At 44.3% G+C, this 17,800-nt stretch overlaps 1 protein-coding gene across 1 annotated transcript in view; it reads right to left on the bottom strand.

Annotated features, from left to right (window-relative positions):
- The window catches only part of ANO4 (anoctamin 4), a 364,269-nt gene that overhangs the window by 123,885 nt on the left and 222,584 nt on the right, over window positions 1-17,800 (bottom strand). The window contains 2 exon segments of the mRNA XM_040415706.1: window positions 1,306-1,470; window positions 14,761-14,897. Of these exon segments, the coding sequence (XP_040271640.1) occupies window positions 1,306-1,470; window positions 14,761-14,897 (302 nt within the window).

The following is a 17,800-nucleotide window of genomic DNA, read 5'->3' as shown; positions in this document are numbered from 1 at the left end:
ATTGTGCTTGCCGGCTAAATCAGTAAAGTGACAAGTCATTATCTGAAACACAGCTTCTCAAAAAGCGAGCCGAAGCTAAAGTGGTCCTATATTTCATATGGGGCAGATTTATTAATAACAGTGCTTAGACATATTCTCCTGCTATGTAATCGATGTCATTCATTTAAGCTATTTTTATTAATAGTGTTGTATAGCTCACAACAACACACTTTTATTACAATGTAACAACTGTATTATTTTCTGTTATAAAACAGACATCAGATCTGCACCAGAAATATCTGCAAAAAGATTAAGGTGCTGTCATACACAGTTTTTTTGGTGGTATTTTTCTGCACTTTTGCATTGTTTATTTTTGCAACTATTTTTGCAGTAAAAACGCCAGCTCCACATGTTAGCTAAAAGTCTATGGGCAATATAAAACATATGACACCTTTTTTCTTATTGGTGTTTTTATCCATTAGGTGGCGTTTTTTGTCTTTCTTGCTTCTATAAGGAAAAACGCCATGAAGAAAGCCCTCTTGGTAAGATGAACTGTTTGCAAAAAAAAGGTCAGTAAAGCGCCACAAAAAATACCCAAGTGGCAAAAAAAAACTTTGCACTTTTTCTGCCTTTTTGGTAAAAAGAAATGTATGGGCTAATTCAGTTGTGTAAGGAAGGACCCTAATGGTGGAGCCTGTTGATTTCTATGAGATTCAGACTAATTCCAATGTGTTTCAGTTTTAATCATTTTTATCATGATTCCTTTTCAATACAATACATAACAATCTGTTATGGAAGTTCAATGAGTAAAGTATTGAAAGCAAAGTGGTGTCAATTTAGATCGATAGCTTTAAGAAATGTAAGTATGAATGCACAGCATGGATACGTTGTGGATTTGCTGTTGTGTATTTGCAAGAGCTACAGTAAATTTACTGCATATTCCAATACCAGCAAAACAGACTTTAGCAAATTTTCTCCTCATACAAAAACATCTGAAGAACAAATTTACCTGCAGGACAAAATGTAAAAATCCTGGACAACCCCTTTAAAATTACATTTTATGATACAATTCATCAAAAGTGTTACTTGAAGCTCCTGGGCCTTAATGCAAAATCTGCAACAGAGCCACTGACTATCTGGCATCATTTATAGTATTGGTCTGGGGCAGAAATCTTTTGGGCCTCTTCCGGGTGCCGGAACTAGCTGCGACCATAATATCTGCACTCCCTACAGATACAGGTATTCACAAACATAAAAGAGGTCATCCGGAATTAAGTCATTAAAAATAAAGCTATAAATAATTAACATGGATTATACCAAAGTTACCTCTTTCTCCATCTGCAATCCTTCTGCCCTAATATTCCTCTCAAAAATCTCTCTTTTCTCTGATTGGGGGCTTGATTTTCTGTAGACCAGTATGTAGTCAATTCGACATTTCCCATCAGTTAAAAACAGCCCACTTGTCCTGTTCTTCTCTGGCAAGCTGGGAATCTGAAAAAGAATGAATGATCCGAAGACAACTTTAAAGTTAGGATATGCAATATATTGATTAAGGTATACTGGATGGTTAGTAAAACACAAGGCATATCCTGAGTTCAAAGATGCCCCATGAAGAAAGTTTCTGTAAAATTTTAGTAGTCATCACTCTGCAACATCATGGTGAGCCCAACATTTTTTACAAAGTTTTAAACTATTCAGTCAACTTTATGAAGAAATTCTCGTTCTCCTTGGCCATATTTATTTGGAGGAAAATTCTCAAAAGATAAAAAGAGCTATGCTGAGTCAACAGCAAATGGCAAAGGATGTCAGCCTCTATCTTCTTAAAGGGTTGTGCCACTAATATAAACATATCCTGTCCAACAGATCGGGATACATCAATTTCCAAAATACCACCATTTATCAAAACTGCCTTATTCTAAAATTGTTAGCCTACCATTGCACCCTGTGGCAAATCTGTTTTTGATATTCAGTTGCTGTTGGTTATGTCCAGCGTTGGAGTTTAGTAAAAAGCGTCACTGGTAAGAACAGGGGCCGTGGTTAGTGTCACATGTTCTGCTGATATAAGGACACATCTCACTGCCTAAGGCATGACAGGACAGCAGTCACCTGACAAACCAGGAAGTAGGATTCAAGCATGGGGGATAGGAGAAAACTGCAAATGAAGTAAATTTGCAAAAATAAAAAACTAATCAAGGAGGAATGGGAGAAAGAATAACTAATGAAGTTAAACTGTAGAGTGAAAAATAGTTTATGACAGAATTCCTTTAATAAGGGGTTTTCTGAGATTTTGATACTGATGACCTATCCTGTCATTAGTATAGGTCATCAGTATCTGATCGTGGGGGTCTGACACCCAGAACCCCTGCCGATCAGAAGACTTGAGGAGCTACCAGATCTCCTGTGAGTGCCATGGCCTTCTCGCAGCTTACCAAGCACAGTGCCGTACATTGTATAGCGGCTGTGGTTGGTATCACACTCAGCCCCATTGAAGTGAATAGGGCTGAGCACAGCCGCTATACAATGTACGGCACTGTGCTTGGTGAGCACGGAGAGCACTCCAACGTTAATGTCCATCAGTAAGTAGGACCGCCCACATGACTGCTCAGCATAGAAAGAGCAGTGGTTTAAAATAAGTAGATTAAAAATGTAATTGAATATTTTCCTATACAACTATATATTGATCTGCTCAGCTCCTCCTGCTCTATAACATGCAGATTTCACAGCATTTTCATTGATGACAGGTTCTCTTTAACTGAACAATATGTTACACAACCACGGTTTATGAGACTTTAATTTGGCTATAATATGGCTGACATAATACTGCTTTGATTTCCAATAGAAATTTCCATCCACTTCAATATCACATGTAAGTAAATGTATCACATACAACAGCTAAGGATCTTCTTACAGCATGACCTGACCAATATCTAATGTACAATAGATCTTCAATGTGCTTCAAAGTTCACCTTTCTGAAAGTATTTGTACTTTTCATCTGTTCAATACCTTTAAAATGTTCAACAATAAGTTTAAGCTGGCAGATTCTTTAAAATAACTGCGAAAAAAACTTCTGAAGCTCAAAGTGATGCGAAAATAATGAGCAGAGTCTGAGGAAGTCAGCAAAAAGATCACCATGTTCCTCAGGTTTTCTTATAATGGTTGGTAAAGGAAGGATCACATTGTGGATGTGTCACTTTACTCGCCTCCGAAAGAGCTAAAATAAAACAGCTCTAAAGGTTCCTGCCTTGAACATATCTCATTCTTGACAATGTACTGTTAATACAGCCTTAGGGTAACTTGTAAGCTTCCTAGAAAATATTGCAAAGCTGCAAATGAAGAGTATTATGATACTGATGCATGACAGGTACGGTGTAAAATCCGCCAGACCTTATCATTCAGGAGAGTGCTGTTTAAGTGAATGAGTGCATTTTAAAGGGATTTTCCTAGTGTTAAATACTGATGACCTCTCCATGAGATAAGACATCAATATCTGATCATTGGGGTCAGAATCCTGGTGCCTTCACTGACCAACTGTTTGAATGGGTCATGGAGTTAGGACAAGCACAGCGGCCTCTTCACTGTATACCAAGCACAGAGCCATACATTGTAGGAAAGGTTTTGCTTGTTATTGCAGTTCATTTGAATGGCACTGAGCTGCAGAAAGGCCATATGACCGATGGAGGTGATGTCACTGGCCAAGGAAGTGGATGCAGTGCTCACCACGGCCCTTTCCAACAGCTGATCATCAATATTTTTAACTCTCTGAGAACCCCTTTAATAAAATATTGAGCACAAGTTAAAGAAGATCTGTAGCTCTCCTGATATGTATGTTTTAGTAAGTATAGTGAAATCTCTTCAAATGACCACCACTGGGAAGACCCCCCCTTTATCCAGGCCAGATTTCTCACAACAGATTTCAGTCAAATCATATACAATGTATACATTGCCATTTTCTTTGAGAAGACCAGCTCTTCAGAACAGTGTTTCTTAATGGGCATTATTTGTTTCACATGGGCATGCGTGCCAGTGCCATAAAGAAAAAGAAAAATGCTGCTCACTGCTCTCTTTTACTGGTTGATAGGGAACCACAACATGTGCTCTTTCAAGCCTGCCCTTCCTCAGTGCCTGGTTACCTCCCACTGTCACGAGGGTATCAAGAGCCACGTCTGACTCCGTTATACCCGGGGTCAGGAGGTCGCAGCGGGTGGCTGCGCGCTCTATATCTAAAGATCACGTTGTTTCTTAGTGATTGTTTTCTGTGTTTGCCTTGCTATCCTTTTTGTCTCAATCAGGGATCCGTAGCTTCTCCTCCTCAGCTGTTTCTTGTCTGCCACTCCCAACCTCCTTATATTCTCCCCTCACACTTCTCTAGTTGCCAGTTATAGAGCTTCCTGCCTGGACATCTATACTGACCCACTGGAGTTGTGAATCCTGGTTGTCGTTCCAGAGTGCTACCCTCCGGATCCCTGTTGGGCTTCTTGTTGTCTCCTGTTGTCGCCCACCTGGGATTATATGTTGAGTTTGTATTGTCTGTCCTTCCCTTGGTGTTTTCCTTTAGAGCTAGTGGTGCGGACTAGTGTTCCCACCGCCCTGTTCACTATCTAGGGCTCAGCTTAGGGAAAGCCAGGGCTTTAGGCACGTGATCGGCGTACGGGTGAGGAACCCGTCTAGGGACGTCAGGGCAGCCAGGTGCCAGCCGCTAGGTGAGTCAGGGGTCACCACCTTCCCTCTCACTTGGGCAGGGCCTTCCTTGTTCCCTCCCTCTGCGTCACGTATGTGATAGTCACGCCGACCGTGATATTATAACTGGCCATTACTTTTTGAGAAAAAAATAAAAAATAATAATTTTTTTTTTGTTGTTTTTTTTTCTCTACTTAGAATCCAATATGGATCCTATTGCTGCCTTGGCAAAACAGCTTCAAGGCCTGTCTTTGGAGGTGGCAGGATTGAAGTCGTCTGTCCTCCAACAACAGCAGCAAATGCAGCAGACCGCACCCCCAGCGGTTGCTATGGGTAACCAGGTTGTTACAGAACCCAAGGTTGTTCTTCCTGACAGATTTTCTGGGGGAAGGGACAAATTTGCGACGTTCCGTGAGGCCTGCAAATTATACTTTAAGTTGCGCCCTTACTCCTTAGGTAATGAAGAACAGCGGGTAGGGATTGTCATTTCCCTGCTTCAGGGGGACCCACAATCCTGGGCGTTCTCATTACCCCCTGGTTCCCAGGCTCTCCGGTCAGTGGAGGGATTTTTTGGGGCTTTGGGTATCATATATGATGACCCTGACCGAGTCGCCCTAGCTGAGTCGAAGTTATGGAGACTCCTACAGGGAGATCGGTCAGCAGAGGAATATTGCTCAGAGTTCCGTAGGTGGGCTACGGATACTCAGTGGAACGACCCGGCTCTCAGGAGTCAGTTCTGCTCTGGGTTATCTGAAAGGGTTAAGGATGCACTGGCGCTGTATGAGACCCCCCTTTCCCTTGATGCTGTTATGTCCCTCTCTATCAGAATAGATAGGCGTCTTAGGGAGAGATCGAAAATTCCTGAGCAATTGGTTACCTCTCCCAAACAACAATTAGTCTGTACTGACTTAGATGAGCCTATGCAGCTAGGCGGAACTTCTCGTCAGGTCCGTCCTCCTGAGGTTCGCCGCAGGGGGGGGGGCTTGTTTTTTCTGTGGGGGGAAGGGTCATTTCATTAATGTCTGTCCCTCCTTTCTCAAAAACAAAAGACCGTCGGAAAACTACTAACCCCAGGCTGTGCGGAGGATGTCAGCCGGGGGGTATACGTTTCCTCCATACGAACATCTCAATTTGTGTTACCAGCGGTTATTGTTTTTGGTGTTAAGACGGAGTCTATTTCTTTTTTTCTAGACAGTGGAGCAGGGGTAAATTTGATAGATGCCCATTTTGCCCGCACTATGGGTTTGTCTCTCTGCACGCTGCAGAGACCTATTCCCGTATTCGCTATAGATTCGGCTCCTCTGTCTCAGAGAAACCTCACCCACATTGTTCATAATTTACACCTTCGGGTAGGGGACCACCATAATGAGTGTCTTTCATGTTACGTTCTGGAGGGCCTTCCCTCTCCTGTGGTATTGGGTCTTCCCTGGTTGGTAGCGCACAATCCAGTGGTGGATTGGCAGGCCAGGGAGATATTGGAGTGGAGTGAGCATTGCAGAGAGAATTGCTTAAATAACAATTGCTTAATCGCCTCCATAGCTTCCCTACCTTCATTTATTTCGGACTTTGAGGACGTTTTTTCTGAAAAGGGTTGTCAGAAGCTACCACCTCATCGTCCTTATGATTGCCCGATTAACCTGATTCCCGGTGCAAAATTACCCAAGTCCAGGTTGTATAATCTTTCGGGTCCCGAGAGACAAGCCATGAAAGATTATATCTCCGAGAGTCTGGCTAAGGGACACATCAGACCCTCTTCTTCACCCGTGGCTGCAGGGTTTTTCTTTATTAAAAAGAAAGATGGGGGCCTGCGTCCTTGCCTAGATTTCCGTGAGCTAAACCAGATAACCATCCGAGACCCATACCCTCTTCCTCTCATTCCTGACCTTTTTAATCAGATTGCGGGTGCTAGGTGGTTCTCCAAACTTGATCTTAGGGGGGCCTACAATCTGATTCGTATCAGGGAAGGGGATGAGTGGAAGACAGCTTTTAACACCCCTGAGGGGCATTATGAAAATCTAGTTATGCCTTTCGGTCTGACCAATGCCCCCGCTGTCTTCCAACATTTCGTTAATGATATTTTTAGTCATCTCATCGGCAGGTTTGTAGTCATATACCTAGATGATATCTTAATTTATTCGGCTGATCTGAAAACACATGAGGTGCATGTCAGGCAAGTACTGCAGGTCCTACGGACGAATAAATTATATGCGAAAATTGAAAAATGTGTCTTCGCCGTTCAGGAAATACAGTTCCTGGGATATCTATTATCTGCTTCAGGTTTCCGTATGGATCCTGGGAAGGTCCAGGCAATTTTAGATTGGGATCTTCCTGAGAACCTTAAAGCCCTACAACGGTTTTTGGGTTTCGCAAATTTCTATAGAAAGTTCATTAAGAATTATTCAGTGATCGTTAAACCCCTTACCGACATGACTAGGAAGGGGACTGATTTTTCCAAATGGTCTGACGCCGCTAAAAATGCATTTTCCTCTCTAAAAGAGAGGTTTACCTCGGCACCTGTTCTAATTCAACCTGATGTCTCCCAGCCTTTTATTGTTGAGGTAGATGCGTCAGAGGTGGGAATGGGGGCTGTATTGTCTCAGGGTCCGTCTCCTGGCAAATGGCGCCCTTGCGCTTTCTTTTCCAAAAAATTATCTTCTGCAGAGAAGAACTATGATGTTGGAAATAGGGAACTGTTGGCGATTAAACTGGCGCTTGAAGAGTGGCGTCACTTCTTAGAGGGAGCAATCCACCCCGTCACGGTGATTACGGATCACAAAAACCTTCTGTACCTAGAATCGGCTAAGCGTCTCACCCCTAGACAAGCTAGGTGGTCGCTATTCTTTACCAGATTTAACTTTTTAATCACCTATCGTCCTGGGGCAAAAAATACCAAGGCAGACGCGTTATCTCGTAGTTTCCCTGGAGGGGGTAATGTTAGTGATCCGGTACCTATTTTACAAAGAGGAGTGGTGGTCTCTGCTGTACACTCTGTTCTAGAGGGAAAGGTGTTAGAGGCCCAGGGGGACCCCCCGGCCTCTTGCCCCTCAGAGAAATTGTTTGTACCGTTAAACCTGCGTCTTGAATTATTAAAAGAACATCATAATTCGGCACTTGCTGGGCACCCGGGTAGTAAAGCAACCTTGGAGCTATTATCTCGTCGTTTTTGGTGGCCAAGGTTGCGTCAGGATGTAATAGATTTCGTGTCTACTTGCTCTACTTGTGCACGCGCGAAAGTCTCTCATACACGTCCAGCAGGGTCTTTATTGCCACTTTTTATCCCCAATAGGCCATGGACACATCTGTCAATGGATTTCATCACTGACTTACCGTTGTCTGCGGGTAAAACAGTTATTTTGGTAGTAGTAGACAGGTTTAGCAAAATGGTACACTTTATTGCGCTACCCGCACTTCCTAATGCTAAAACTCTTGCTCAGGTGTTTATCAGTGAAATCGTGAAGCTTCACGGGGTCCCTTCCGATGTGGTTTCGGATCGGGGAACCCAGTTTATTTCTAAGTTTTGGAAAGCTTTTTGTTCCCGTTTGGGGGTACACTTGTCCTTTTCCTCAGCTTTCCATCCTCAGTCGAATGGACAGACTGAGCGTACCAACCAAAACCTAGAAACATATTTAAGGTGTTTTGTGTCTGAAAACCAAGAGTTGTGGTCATCATATTTACCGTTAGCTGAGTTTGCCATAAATAATCATTATCAGGAGTCCACTGGCAAGTCACCATTCCTTGGTGCATACGGTTTTCATCCCCAATTTTGTACTTTCAAAGAGGGGGGGTCTTCTGGGGTTCCCGAAGAGGAAAGGTTTTCTTCATCTCTTTCATCGGTATGGCAGAAGGTGCAAGTTAACTTGAAAAAGATGAGTGGTAAATATAAATGCATGGCCGATAAGAAACGGTCGCCAGGTCCGGATCTAGGAGTGAATGACTATGTGTGGTTGTCTACTAGGAATATTAAGTTGAAGGTTCCCTCTTGGAAACTGGGCCCTAGGTTCATTGGTCCTTATAAAATAGTAGCCGTCATTAACCCTGTGGCTTTTCGCCTGGAGCTACCTCAGACTTTTAAGATCCATAACGTCTTCCATAAATCGTTACTCAAGAAGTATGTTCCACCTCTAGAACCATCACCACTGCCACCTCCTCCTGTTATTGTGGATGGTAATCTGGAGTTTCAAATAGCCAGAATTGTTGATTCTCGTCGGGTCCGCCGCTCTCTTCAGTATCTGGTGCATTGGAGGGGTTACGGTCCCGAGGAAAGAATGTGGGTTCCAGCGTCAGAGGTAAACGCCAACAGGTTAATTCAGGCTTTCCATACCTCTCATCCGGAGAGACCTGGTCCTGAGTGTCCGGAGGCCCCTCGTGAAAGGGGGGGTACTGTCACGAGGGTATCAAGAGCCACGTCTGACTCCGTTATACCCGGGGTCAGGAGGTCGCAGCGGGTGGCTGCGCGCTCTATATCTAAAGATCACGTTGTTTCTTAGTGATTGTTTTCTGTGTTTGCCTTGCTATCCTTTTTGTCTCAATCAGGGATCCGTAGCTTCTCCTCCTCAGCTGTTTCTTGTCTGCCACTCCCAACCTCCTTATATTCTCCCCTCACTCTTCTCTAGTTGCCAGTTATAGAGCTTCCTGCCTGGACATCTATACTGACCCACTGGAGTTGTGAATCCTGGTTGTCGTTCCAGAGTGCTACCCTCCGGATCCCTGTTGGGCTTCTTGTTGTCTCCTGTTGTCGCCCACCTGGGATTATATGTTGAGTTTGTATTGTCTGTCCTTCCCTTGGTGTTTTCCTTTAGAGCTAGTGGTGCGGACTAGTGTTCCCACCGCCCTGTTCACTATCTAGGGCTCAGCTTAGGGAAAGCCAGGGCTTTAGGCACGTGATCGGCGTACGGGTGAGGAACCCGTCTAGGGACGTCAGGGCAGCCAGGTGCCAGCCGCTAGGTGAGTCAGGGGTCACCACCTTCCCTCTCACTTGGGCAGGGCCTTCCTTGTTCCCTCCCTCTGCGTCACGTATGTGATAGTCACGCCGACCGTGATACCCACCATCTCTGGACTTCATGTGGTAACTTTCTGCTCTAATTACTGTTGTCCGCTTACATCTTACTCCCAGTGTAGTGAGGGGTGTTTCAGAGTTGGGATCCAGTGATGGGGTAGTATGAGCCTCAAACTATCTCCACTGCTGGACCCCAACTCTAAGAAACCTGTGCACTCGTTCGCCCACAACTTCAACAGATATTTTAAAAGTGTCGACTAGCCACCATTAATTGATGCCTTTCACTACAAAGTTAGCAGAGCTCTGTAGTTCCAGCACTGACCTCCGGCAATGGAGCTACAACCGAACAGCTGATTGGCCAGGCTGTGGGGTGTAGGACCCCAGCTGATCAGGTAGTGATGGCCGATCCCAAGGATCGCCCATCAGTAGTAAAGGCAGGATAACCCTATAACTTGCCTGCTACGCATACTATGTGGTGCTAGCAAAGTTACTATTAAAAATTGATGATATCACACCTAAGCAGCAAAACATTACACATTTTTCATTAGAATCAATGGGCTGTTTGTGCGATGTACTGATGTGTTGAGTCCTCCAGAATGACAGCTGCTGTTTTTAGCTGCCCCGAGTAATGTACTCATGTTCTGGGTCCTCCAGAATAAGAGCTGCTCTTTGTAGCTGCACCATGTAATGTACTCATGAGCCGGGTCCTCCAGAATAAGAGCTGCTCTTTGTGCTGCCCTGTGTAATGTACTGATGTACCAGGTCCTCCAGAATAAGAGCTGCTCTTTATGCTGCCCTGGGTAATATACTGATGTGCCAGGTCCTCCAGAATAAGAGTTTCCCTTTGTAGCTGCCCCATGTAATGTACTGATTTGCCGGGTCCTCCAGAATAAGAGCTGCTCTTTGTAGCTGCCCCATGTAATGTACTGATTTGCCGGGCCCCAGAATAAGAGCTGCTCTTTGTAGCTGCCACTTGTAATGTACTGATGTGCCAGATCCTGCAGAATAAGAGCTGCTCTTTGTACCTACCCCATGTAATGTACTGATGTGCCAGATCCCCCAGAATAAGACCTGCTCTTTGTAGCTGCCCCATGTAATGTACTGATGTGCCGGGACCTCCAGAATAGGAGCTGCTCTTTGTGGATGACCAGTTTAATGGACCTCCAGAATAGGAGCTGCTCTTTGTGGATGACCAGTTTAATGTACTGATGTGCCAGGTCCTCCAGAATAAGAGCTGTTCTTTGAAGCTGCCCTGTGTAATGTACTGATGTGCTAGATCCTCCAATATTAGAGCTGCTCTTTGTGTCTGCTCCATGTAATGTACTGAAGTGCCAGGTCCTCCAAAATAAGAGTTGCTTTTGTAGCAGTCCCATGTAATGTACTGATGTGCCGGATCATCCAGAATAATATCTGCTCTTTGTAGCTGCCCCATGTAATGTATTGATGTGTCGGGTACTCCAGAATAAGAGCTGCTCTTTTTAGCTGCCCCATGCAATGTACTTATGTGCCAGATCCTCCAGAATAGGAGTTGTTCCTCGTAGCTTCTTCATGTAATGTACTGATGTGTTGGGTCCTCCAGAATAAGAGCTGCTGTTTGTGGCTGCCCCATGTAATGTACTGATGTGCCAGATCCTCCAGAATAGGAGTTGCTCTTCGTAGCTTCCCCATGTAATGTACTGATGTGTTGGTCCTCCAGAATAAGAGCTGCTGTTTGTGGCTGCCCCATGTAATGTATTGATGTGCCGTGTACTCCAGAATAAGAGCTGCTCTTTGTAGCTGACCCATGTAATGTACTGATGTGCCAGATCCTCCAGAATAAGAGTTGCTCTTTGTAGCTTCCCCATGTAATGTACTGATGAGTTGGGTCCTCCAGAATAAGAGCTGCTGTTTGTGGCTGCCCCATTTAATGTACTGATGTGCCAGATGCTCCAGAATAAGAGCTGTTCTTTGAAGCTGCCCTGTATAATGTACTGAAGTGCCAGTGTCACCGCCAGTCTGTGAGAAGGTCTGGCAGACGTCCTTCTCTACCTCTTGCATGACGTTCTTTGGTTTTGGGTTCACTTTGTCCTCTCCTTTCCTTCTCCCAGGTGTCACCTATTTAGACTAATCGTCTCCTTTATATTCACTCCCATACTGCCTCACTTTGCGGTTTATACTACTTCCTGGATGAAGTGTTCACTGCTGGAGGGCTGCTGCCTGCTGTTTGCTCAGATAAGTCTTTTCATGTATTTGTTTCCTTGCTGGCTTGTTTCTAGGTGACCCTGACTCCATCCATATTAAGTGCAGGGAGCCGGTGGTCGTGTCCCCTCACTATTATAGGGTTTTCGCGTGTCACACAGTCTTAGGTACGTGGCAATGCAATCGTCTACCATTGAGACGCTTGCATGGGGCATAGCAGTCAGGGAGAGCTCTTAGGGTTTTAATAGGGCTCACCTATATGCTCCTTAGTTTGGATCAAGCCAGTCAGATGTTTATTTCATAAGTTCCAGCTATCTGCAACATCATCCGTGACAAGGCTCGATTCGCCAGAATAAGAGCTGCTCTTATAGCTGCCCCATGTAATGTACAGATGGTGCCAAGTCCTTCAGAATAAGAGCCTTCTCTTTGTAGCTGCCCCGTGTAATGGCACTGATGAGTCGGGTTCCCTCAGTAGATAAATGGTGCTCCGTGTTGCTGCCACCGTGTAATCTACTGATGTGCCGGTGCCTCCAGGAATATGCACTGCTCTTTGTAGTTGCCCATGTACAAGTATGTACTGATGGTGCCTGGTCCCTCCAGATAACAGCTGCTCTTTGTAGCTAGCCCCCCATGTAATGTACTGATGTGACATTGTCATCCAGAATAAGAGCTGTATCCTTGGAGCTGCCTGTGTAATGTACTGATGTGCCCAGATCCCCTCCAATATTAGAGCTGCTCTTGTGGCTGCTCCAGTAATGTACTGTAGTGCCACGTTCTCAAAATAAGAGCTGCTTTCGTAGCAGTCCCATGTAATGTACTGATGTGCTGGATCATCCAGAATAATATCTGCTCTTTGTAGCTGCACAATGTAATGTATTGATGTGTCGGGTACTCCAGAATAAGAGCTGCTCTTTGTAGCTGCCCCATGCAATGTACTGATGTGCCAGATCCTCCAGGATAGGAGTTGCTCCTCGTAGCTTCCTTATGTCATGTACTGATGTGTTGGGTCCTCCAGAATAAGAGCTGCTGTTTGTGACTGCCCCATGTAATGTACTGATGTGCCAGATCTTCCAGAATAGGAGTTGCTCCTCGTAGCTTCCCCATGTAATGTACTGATGTGTTGGTCCTTCAGAATAAGAGCTGCTGTTTGTGGCTGCCCCTTGTAATGTATTGATGTGCCGAGTACTCCAGAATAAGAGCTGCTCTTTGTAGCTGCCCCATGTAATGTACTGATGTGCCAGATCCTCCAGAATAGGAGTTGCTCCTCGTAGCTTCCCCATGTAATGTACTGATGTGTTGGGTCCTCCAGAATAAGAGCTGCTGTTTGTGGCTCCCCTATTTAATGTACTGATGTGCCAGATGCTCCAGAATAAGAGCTGCTCTTTGAAGCTGCCCTGTATAATGTACTGATGTGCCAGATCCTCCAGAATAAGAGTTGCTCTTTGTAGCTGCCCCATGTAATGTACTGATGTGCCAAGTCCTCCAGAATAAGAGCTTCTCTTTATAGCTTCCCCGTGTAATGCACTGATGTGCGGGTGCCTCCAGAACACTGATCTTTGTAGTTGCCCCATGTAATGTACTGATGTGCCTGGTCCTCCAGAATAACAGCTGCTCTTTGTAGCTGCCCCATGTAATGTACTGATCTGACATGTCCTCCAGAATAACAGCTGTTCTTTGTAGCTACCCCATGTAATGTACTGATGTGACATGTCCTCCAGAATAACAGCTGCTCTTTGTAGCTACCCCATGTAATGTACTGATGTGTTGGGTCCTCCAGAATAAGAGCTGCTGTTTGTGGCTCCCCTATTTAATGTACTGATGTGCCAGATGCTCCAGAATAAGAGCTGCTCTTTGAAGCTGCCCTGTATAATGTACTGATGTGCCAGATCCTCCAGAATAAGAGTTGCTCTTTGTAGCTGCCCCATGTAATGTACTGATGTGCCAAGTCCTCCAGAATAAGAGCTTCTCTTTATAGCTGCCCCGTGTAATGCACTGATGTGCGGGTGCCTCCAGAACACTGATCTTTGTAGTTGCCCCATGTAATGTACTGATGTGCCTGGTCCTCCAGAATAACAGCTGCTCTTTGTAGCTGCCCCATGTAATGTACTGATGTGACATGTCCTCCAGAATAACAGCTGTTCTTTGTAGCTACCCCATGTAATGTACTGATGTGACATGTCCTCCAGAATAACAGCTGCTCTTTGTAGCTACCCCATGTAATGTACTGATGTGTTGGGTCCTCCAGAATAAGAGCTGCTGTTTGTGGCTCCCCTATTTAATGTACTGATTTGCCAGATGCTCCAGAATAGAGCTGCTCTTTGAAGCTGCCCTGTATAATGTACTGATGTGCCAGATCCTCCAGAATAAGAGTTGCTCTTTGTAGCTGCCCCATGTAATGTACTGATGTGCCAAGTCCTCCAGAATAAGAGCTTCTCTTTATAGCTGCCCCGTGTAATGCACTGATGTGCGGGTGCCTCCAGAACACTGATCTTTGTAGTTGCCCCATGTAATGTACTGATGTGCCTGGTCCTCCAGAATAACAGCTGCTCTTTGTAGCTGCCCCATGTAATGTACTGATGTGACATGTCCTCCAGAATAACAGCTGTTCTTTGTAGCTACCCCATGTAATGTACTGATGTGTCTGGTCTTCCAGAATAACAGCTGCTCTTTGTAGCTGCCCCATGTATGTACTAATGTGCCGTGTAGCTGCTCTCTACTCTGACTAATACACAAAGGTCCTGAACCTAGGCCCCCCCAGGATATGTTTTCTGAGCTCTTTTGAAGAAGAACAGTGGCTCAGGTGCAGCCCATACAGAGGATGCCTACATATTCCTCAAGTCTGTAAACAGACTGTATTCCCTCACATCCATGTATGTCTCTGACCTTTTATAACAGCTATTTAAAATACTTTTATTAAAAAATGTCTTACCTTTCCTTCCGCATCTAATCTGCTTACTTCGTCTGACATACTTGTCAAATTACCAGCATGCAGCAGGGAGTCATCATCTTTGGAGGGACTGTTTGCAGCTTCTAAGTCATCAAAGAATATATTTATATCTTTAACACCTAGAAAGTAATGCACAGCTATTGTATTATATACATACAGTATAACGTAATAGAAATGGTTAACCCCCTCATACCCCCATGCAGAAAGAACGTTAGCCCTTGTTCTCAGACCAATTGTAGGTCTTTAAATTATATTAGCAGATACAGCACTTGGTCATGTACTGCACACTGGGTCTTGTAAATCAATACTTCTATTACACTAATGACCTGTGCTTATTTGTAGAATTTATTTTGCGGGTTAAATTTTCAAGTCAATAAGAATACATTCTCATTAATACTGAGCTCTACCTTTCCAGTCTTATGACTCTGCTTTACTGCAAATGCCTCTTTACTGTAATGATGAAGAACCACCTTTTATTTACATGTAAACTTTGTCTCCTGGTCCACTGCACCATTCTTGTAGGAAATAGTTCATTTCCATGATACAGTGGCCACTACACAACTGCATTGAGCCCAAAAGCACAGGAGGGCCCCCTTCTGCCCCCTATTTCAATAACATCCACGTGTTCACCATTTACTCAGTGACCAGTGGTCTGACACAGGCAAGTGTGAAGAAGTGAAGTCATTATCACTGCTGCACCTATCCACCACACAGACTGGGTCAGATCTGCAAAGAGATTTGCCCCATTTATTGTGGGAATGTGGGCTAGGTAAGTATACCCCGTGTGGGGGCATAGAAGGTGCATTATACAGTATGAGGGGGTATTATACAGTATGAGTGGTATATAATACAGTATAATGACCGCTACATGTGCCTCTCATATAGTATCATTTATACTGTATGAGAAGTACATGTACGGGGCATTATACTGTATAAGGGGCACATGTAGAGGGTAATACACTGTATGAGGTGCATGTGTAATACAGTATAAGGGCCTATTTACATGACTGTAAGGGTTTTGCAGTCCACAAACTGTTTCCAGCTCAGCTAAGGGGATGGAACTTGATTCTGTCACTATATTTATATCTCCTAAACATAGCAAAGTCTCGATAAACAGGTGATCAGGTTGTTCTTTTAGAATGATGGGAAACATGAAGCTTATTGGATCCCATCACCTGCAGGAAAGTCTGTAGCCAAGGTGCAGCATTTACCTTCTCTGACAAAATGCTTTGCACTTCCACTTGTAGAACTGTTATACTCTCTGTAGAAACCACTAACATCTTCCCTGAAGAGCCGGCACATATGCTGTTTTCTTGTAACCCAAAGGGTAAACATTTTCCCTGGAGATGCTGCTCTGTCCTGCAACGTGCTGCTGCTTCTTTTCCTGTCTGCTTTGGACTAACCTAACTTCCTTTAGAGGAATGGGTGGTGCCAGCCCTGACTATCAATATAAACTTTTTCCATATACAGTCTGTGAGGCATACAGTGCATAAAATACAACCATATTACACTTGCAGTGGGGAAATAGTAAACATTTTTTAAAAAATTATAATTAAAGAATATAACAATATTCATTTTAGGGCAGTTATATTAGTTTTTAATAAAGTATATTCCAAAGTAGGATTGCTATTGATACCCAATCGATACTTTGACATTTACCGATACTAGGCTGTGCAGTAGCGCTACTGCGCAGCCTAGTATCAGAGAACATAGCGCACGCTGCTCTCAGTGCTCTCCATGATCTCCTCAGCAGCACAGGGGAGAAGGAGTCTCTCCCTCCCTCCTCCCTGTACCGTTGCTGCCAATAAGAAGAGAGACGGGAGGAAGAGGGGAGCGGCTGTGGCCACTGCACCACCAATGCTGATAACTAACCCATTAATACAAATACAGGAGGCGGGTGCCGGCGGCAGAATCACATAGCCGGCCCCCGGCCTTTATGTCAGGGCGCTGCGATCCGCAGAAGTTAACCCCTCAGGTGCGGCACCTGAGGGGTTAACTGCCGCTGATTGCAGCACCCTGTCATAAAGGTCGGGTGCCGGCTATGTGTTTCTGCCCCCGGCACCCGCCTCCTGTATTTGTATTAAAAGGTTACTCATCTTCATTGGTGGCGCAGTGTGCCCCCCCCCCCCAGTATTATAATCATTGGTGGCAGTGGCCACAGGGGTCCCCTCCCCTCCTCCTCATTGGTGGTGCAGTGGGCAGTTCCAATCGGAGCCCCAGCAGTCTAATCGTGGGGCTCTGATCGGTTACAATGGCAGCCAGGATGCTACTGAAAGCCCTGGCTGCCATGGTAAGCTCCCTGCTGCTGTGTGCACAAAGCACAGGGCAGCAGGGAGAGTGTAAAGTCCTATTCACCCTAATAGTGCTCTATTAGGGGTGAATATCCCAGGTTCTAGCCCCTAAGGAGGCTAATAGTTATTAAATAAAAAGTAAAAAAAAAAAAGTTTAAAAAAACAAACACCAAAGTATAAAGTTTAAATCACCTCTTTCCCAATTTTATATATAAAATATATATACAATAAATAAACATATTACAATCGCTACGCCCGAAAAAGTGCAAACTATAAAAATATAAAGAAATATTTCCTATGCAGTGAACGGTGAACGCCGTAACAGAAAAATAAATAAATAAAAACGCACGATTCGCCATTTTTTGGTCATCTTGTCCCCCCAAAAAATACGATCTGACTGTTCATAAAATGCGGAATGCACACAGCTTTTTTGGTGTTTTATTTTTTTGGCGTGGTATCGAATGGTATAGAGTATCGCAATACTTTTTTATGGTATCAAAATCGAATGAAAATTTTGGTATCGTGACAACCCTATTCCAAAGTTTAGGTACTAATGAAAAGGAGTTGTCCAGCCTTTCTTTGAGAAGTTCCAATTGCACTTTATTCAGTATCAAAGTTTAAAAACATCCAGGTACAAATAATGTTGGTCTACGCGTTTCAGGCAACAACACAATTACAGCCCTTACTCATGACTCTAATTGTTTTGTTGTCTGAAACGCGTAGACCAACAT

The sequence above is a fragment of the Bufo bufo genome, chromosome 1 (assembly GCF_905171765.1).
Source record: "Bufo bufo chromosome 1, aBufBuf1.1, whole genome shotgun sequence".
In the NCBI taxonomy this organism is placed as follows: domain Eukaryota; kingdom Metazoa; phylum Chordata; class Amphibia; order Anura; family Bufonidae; genus Bufo; species Bufo bufo.
This window is presented reverse-complemented; position numbering and strand designations above follow the sequence as displayed.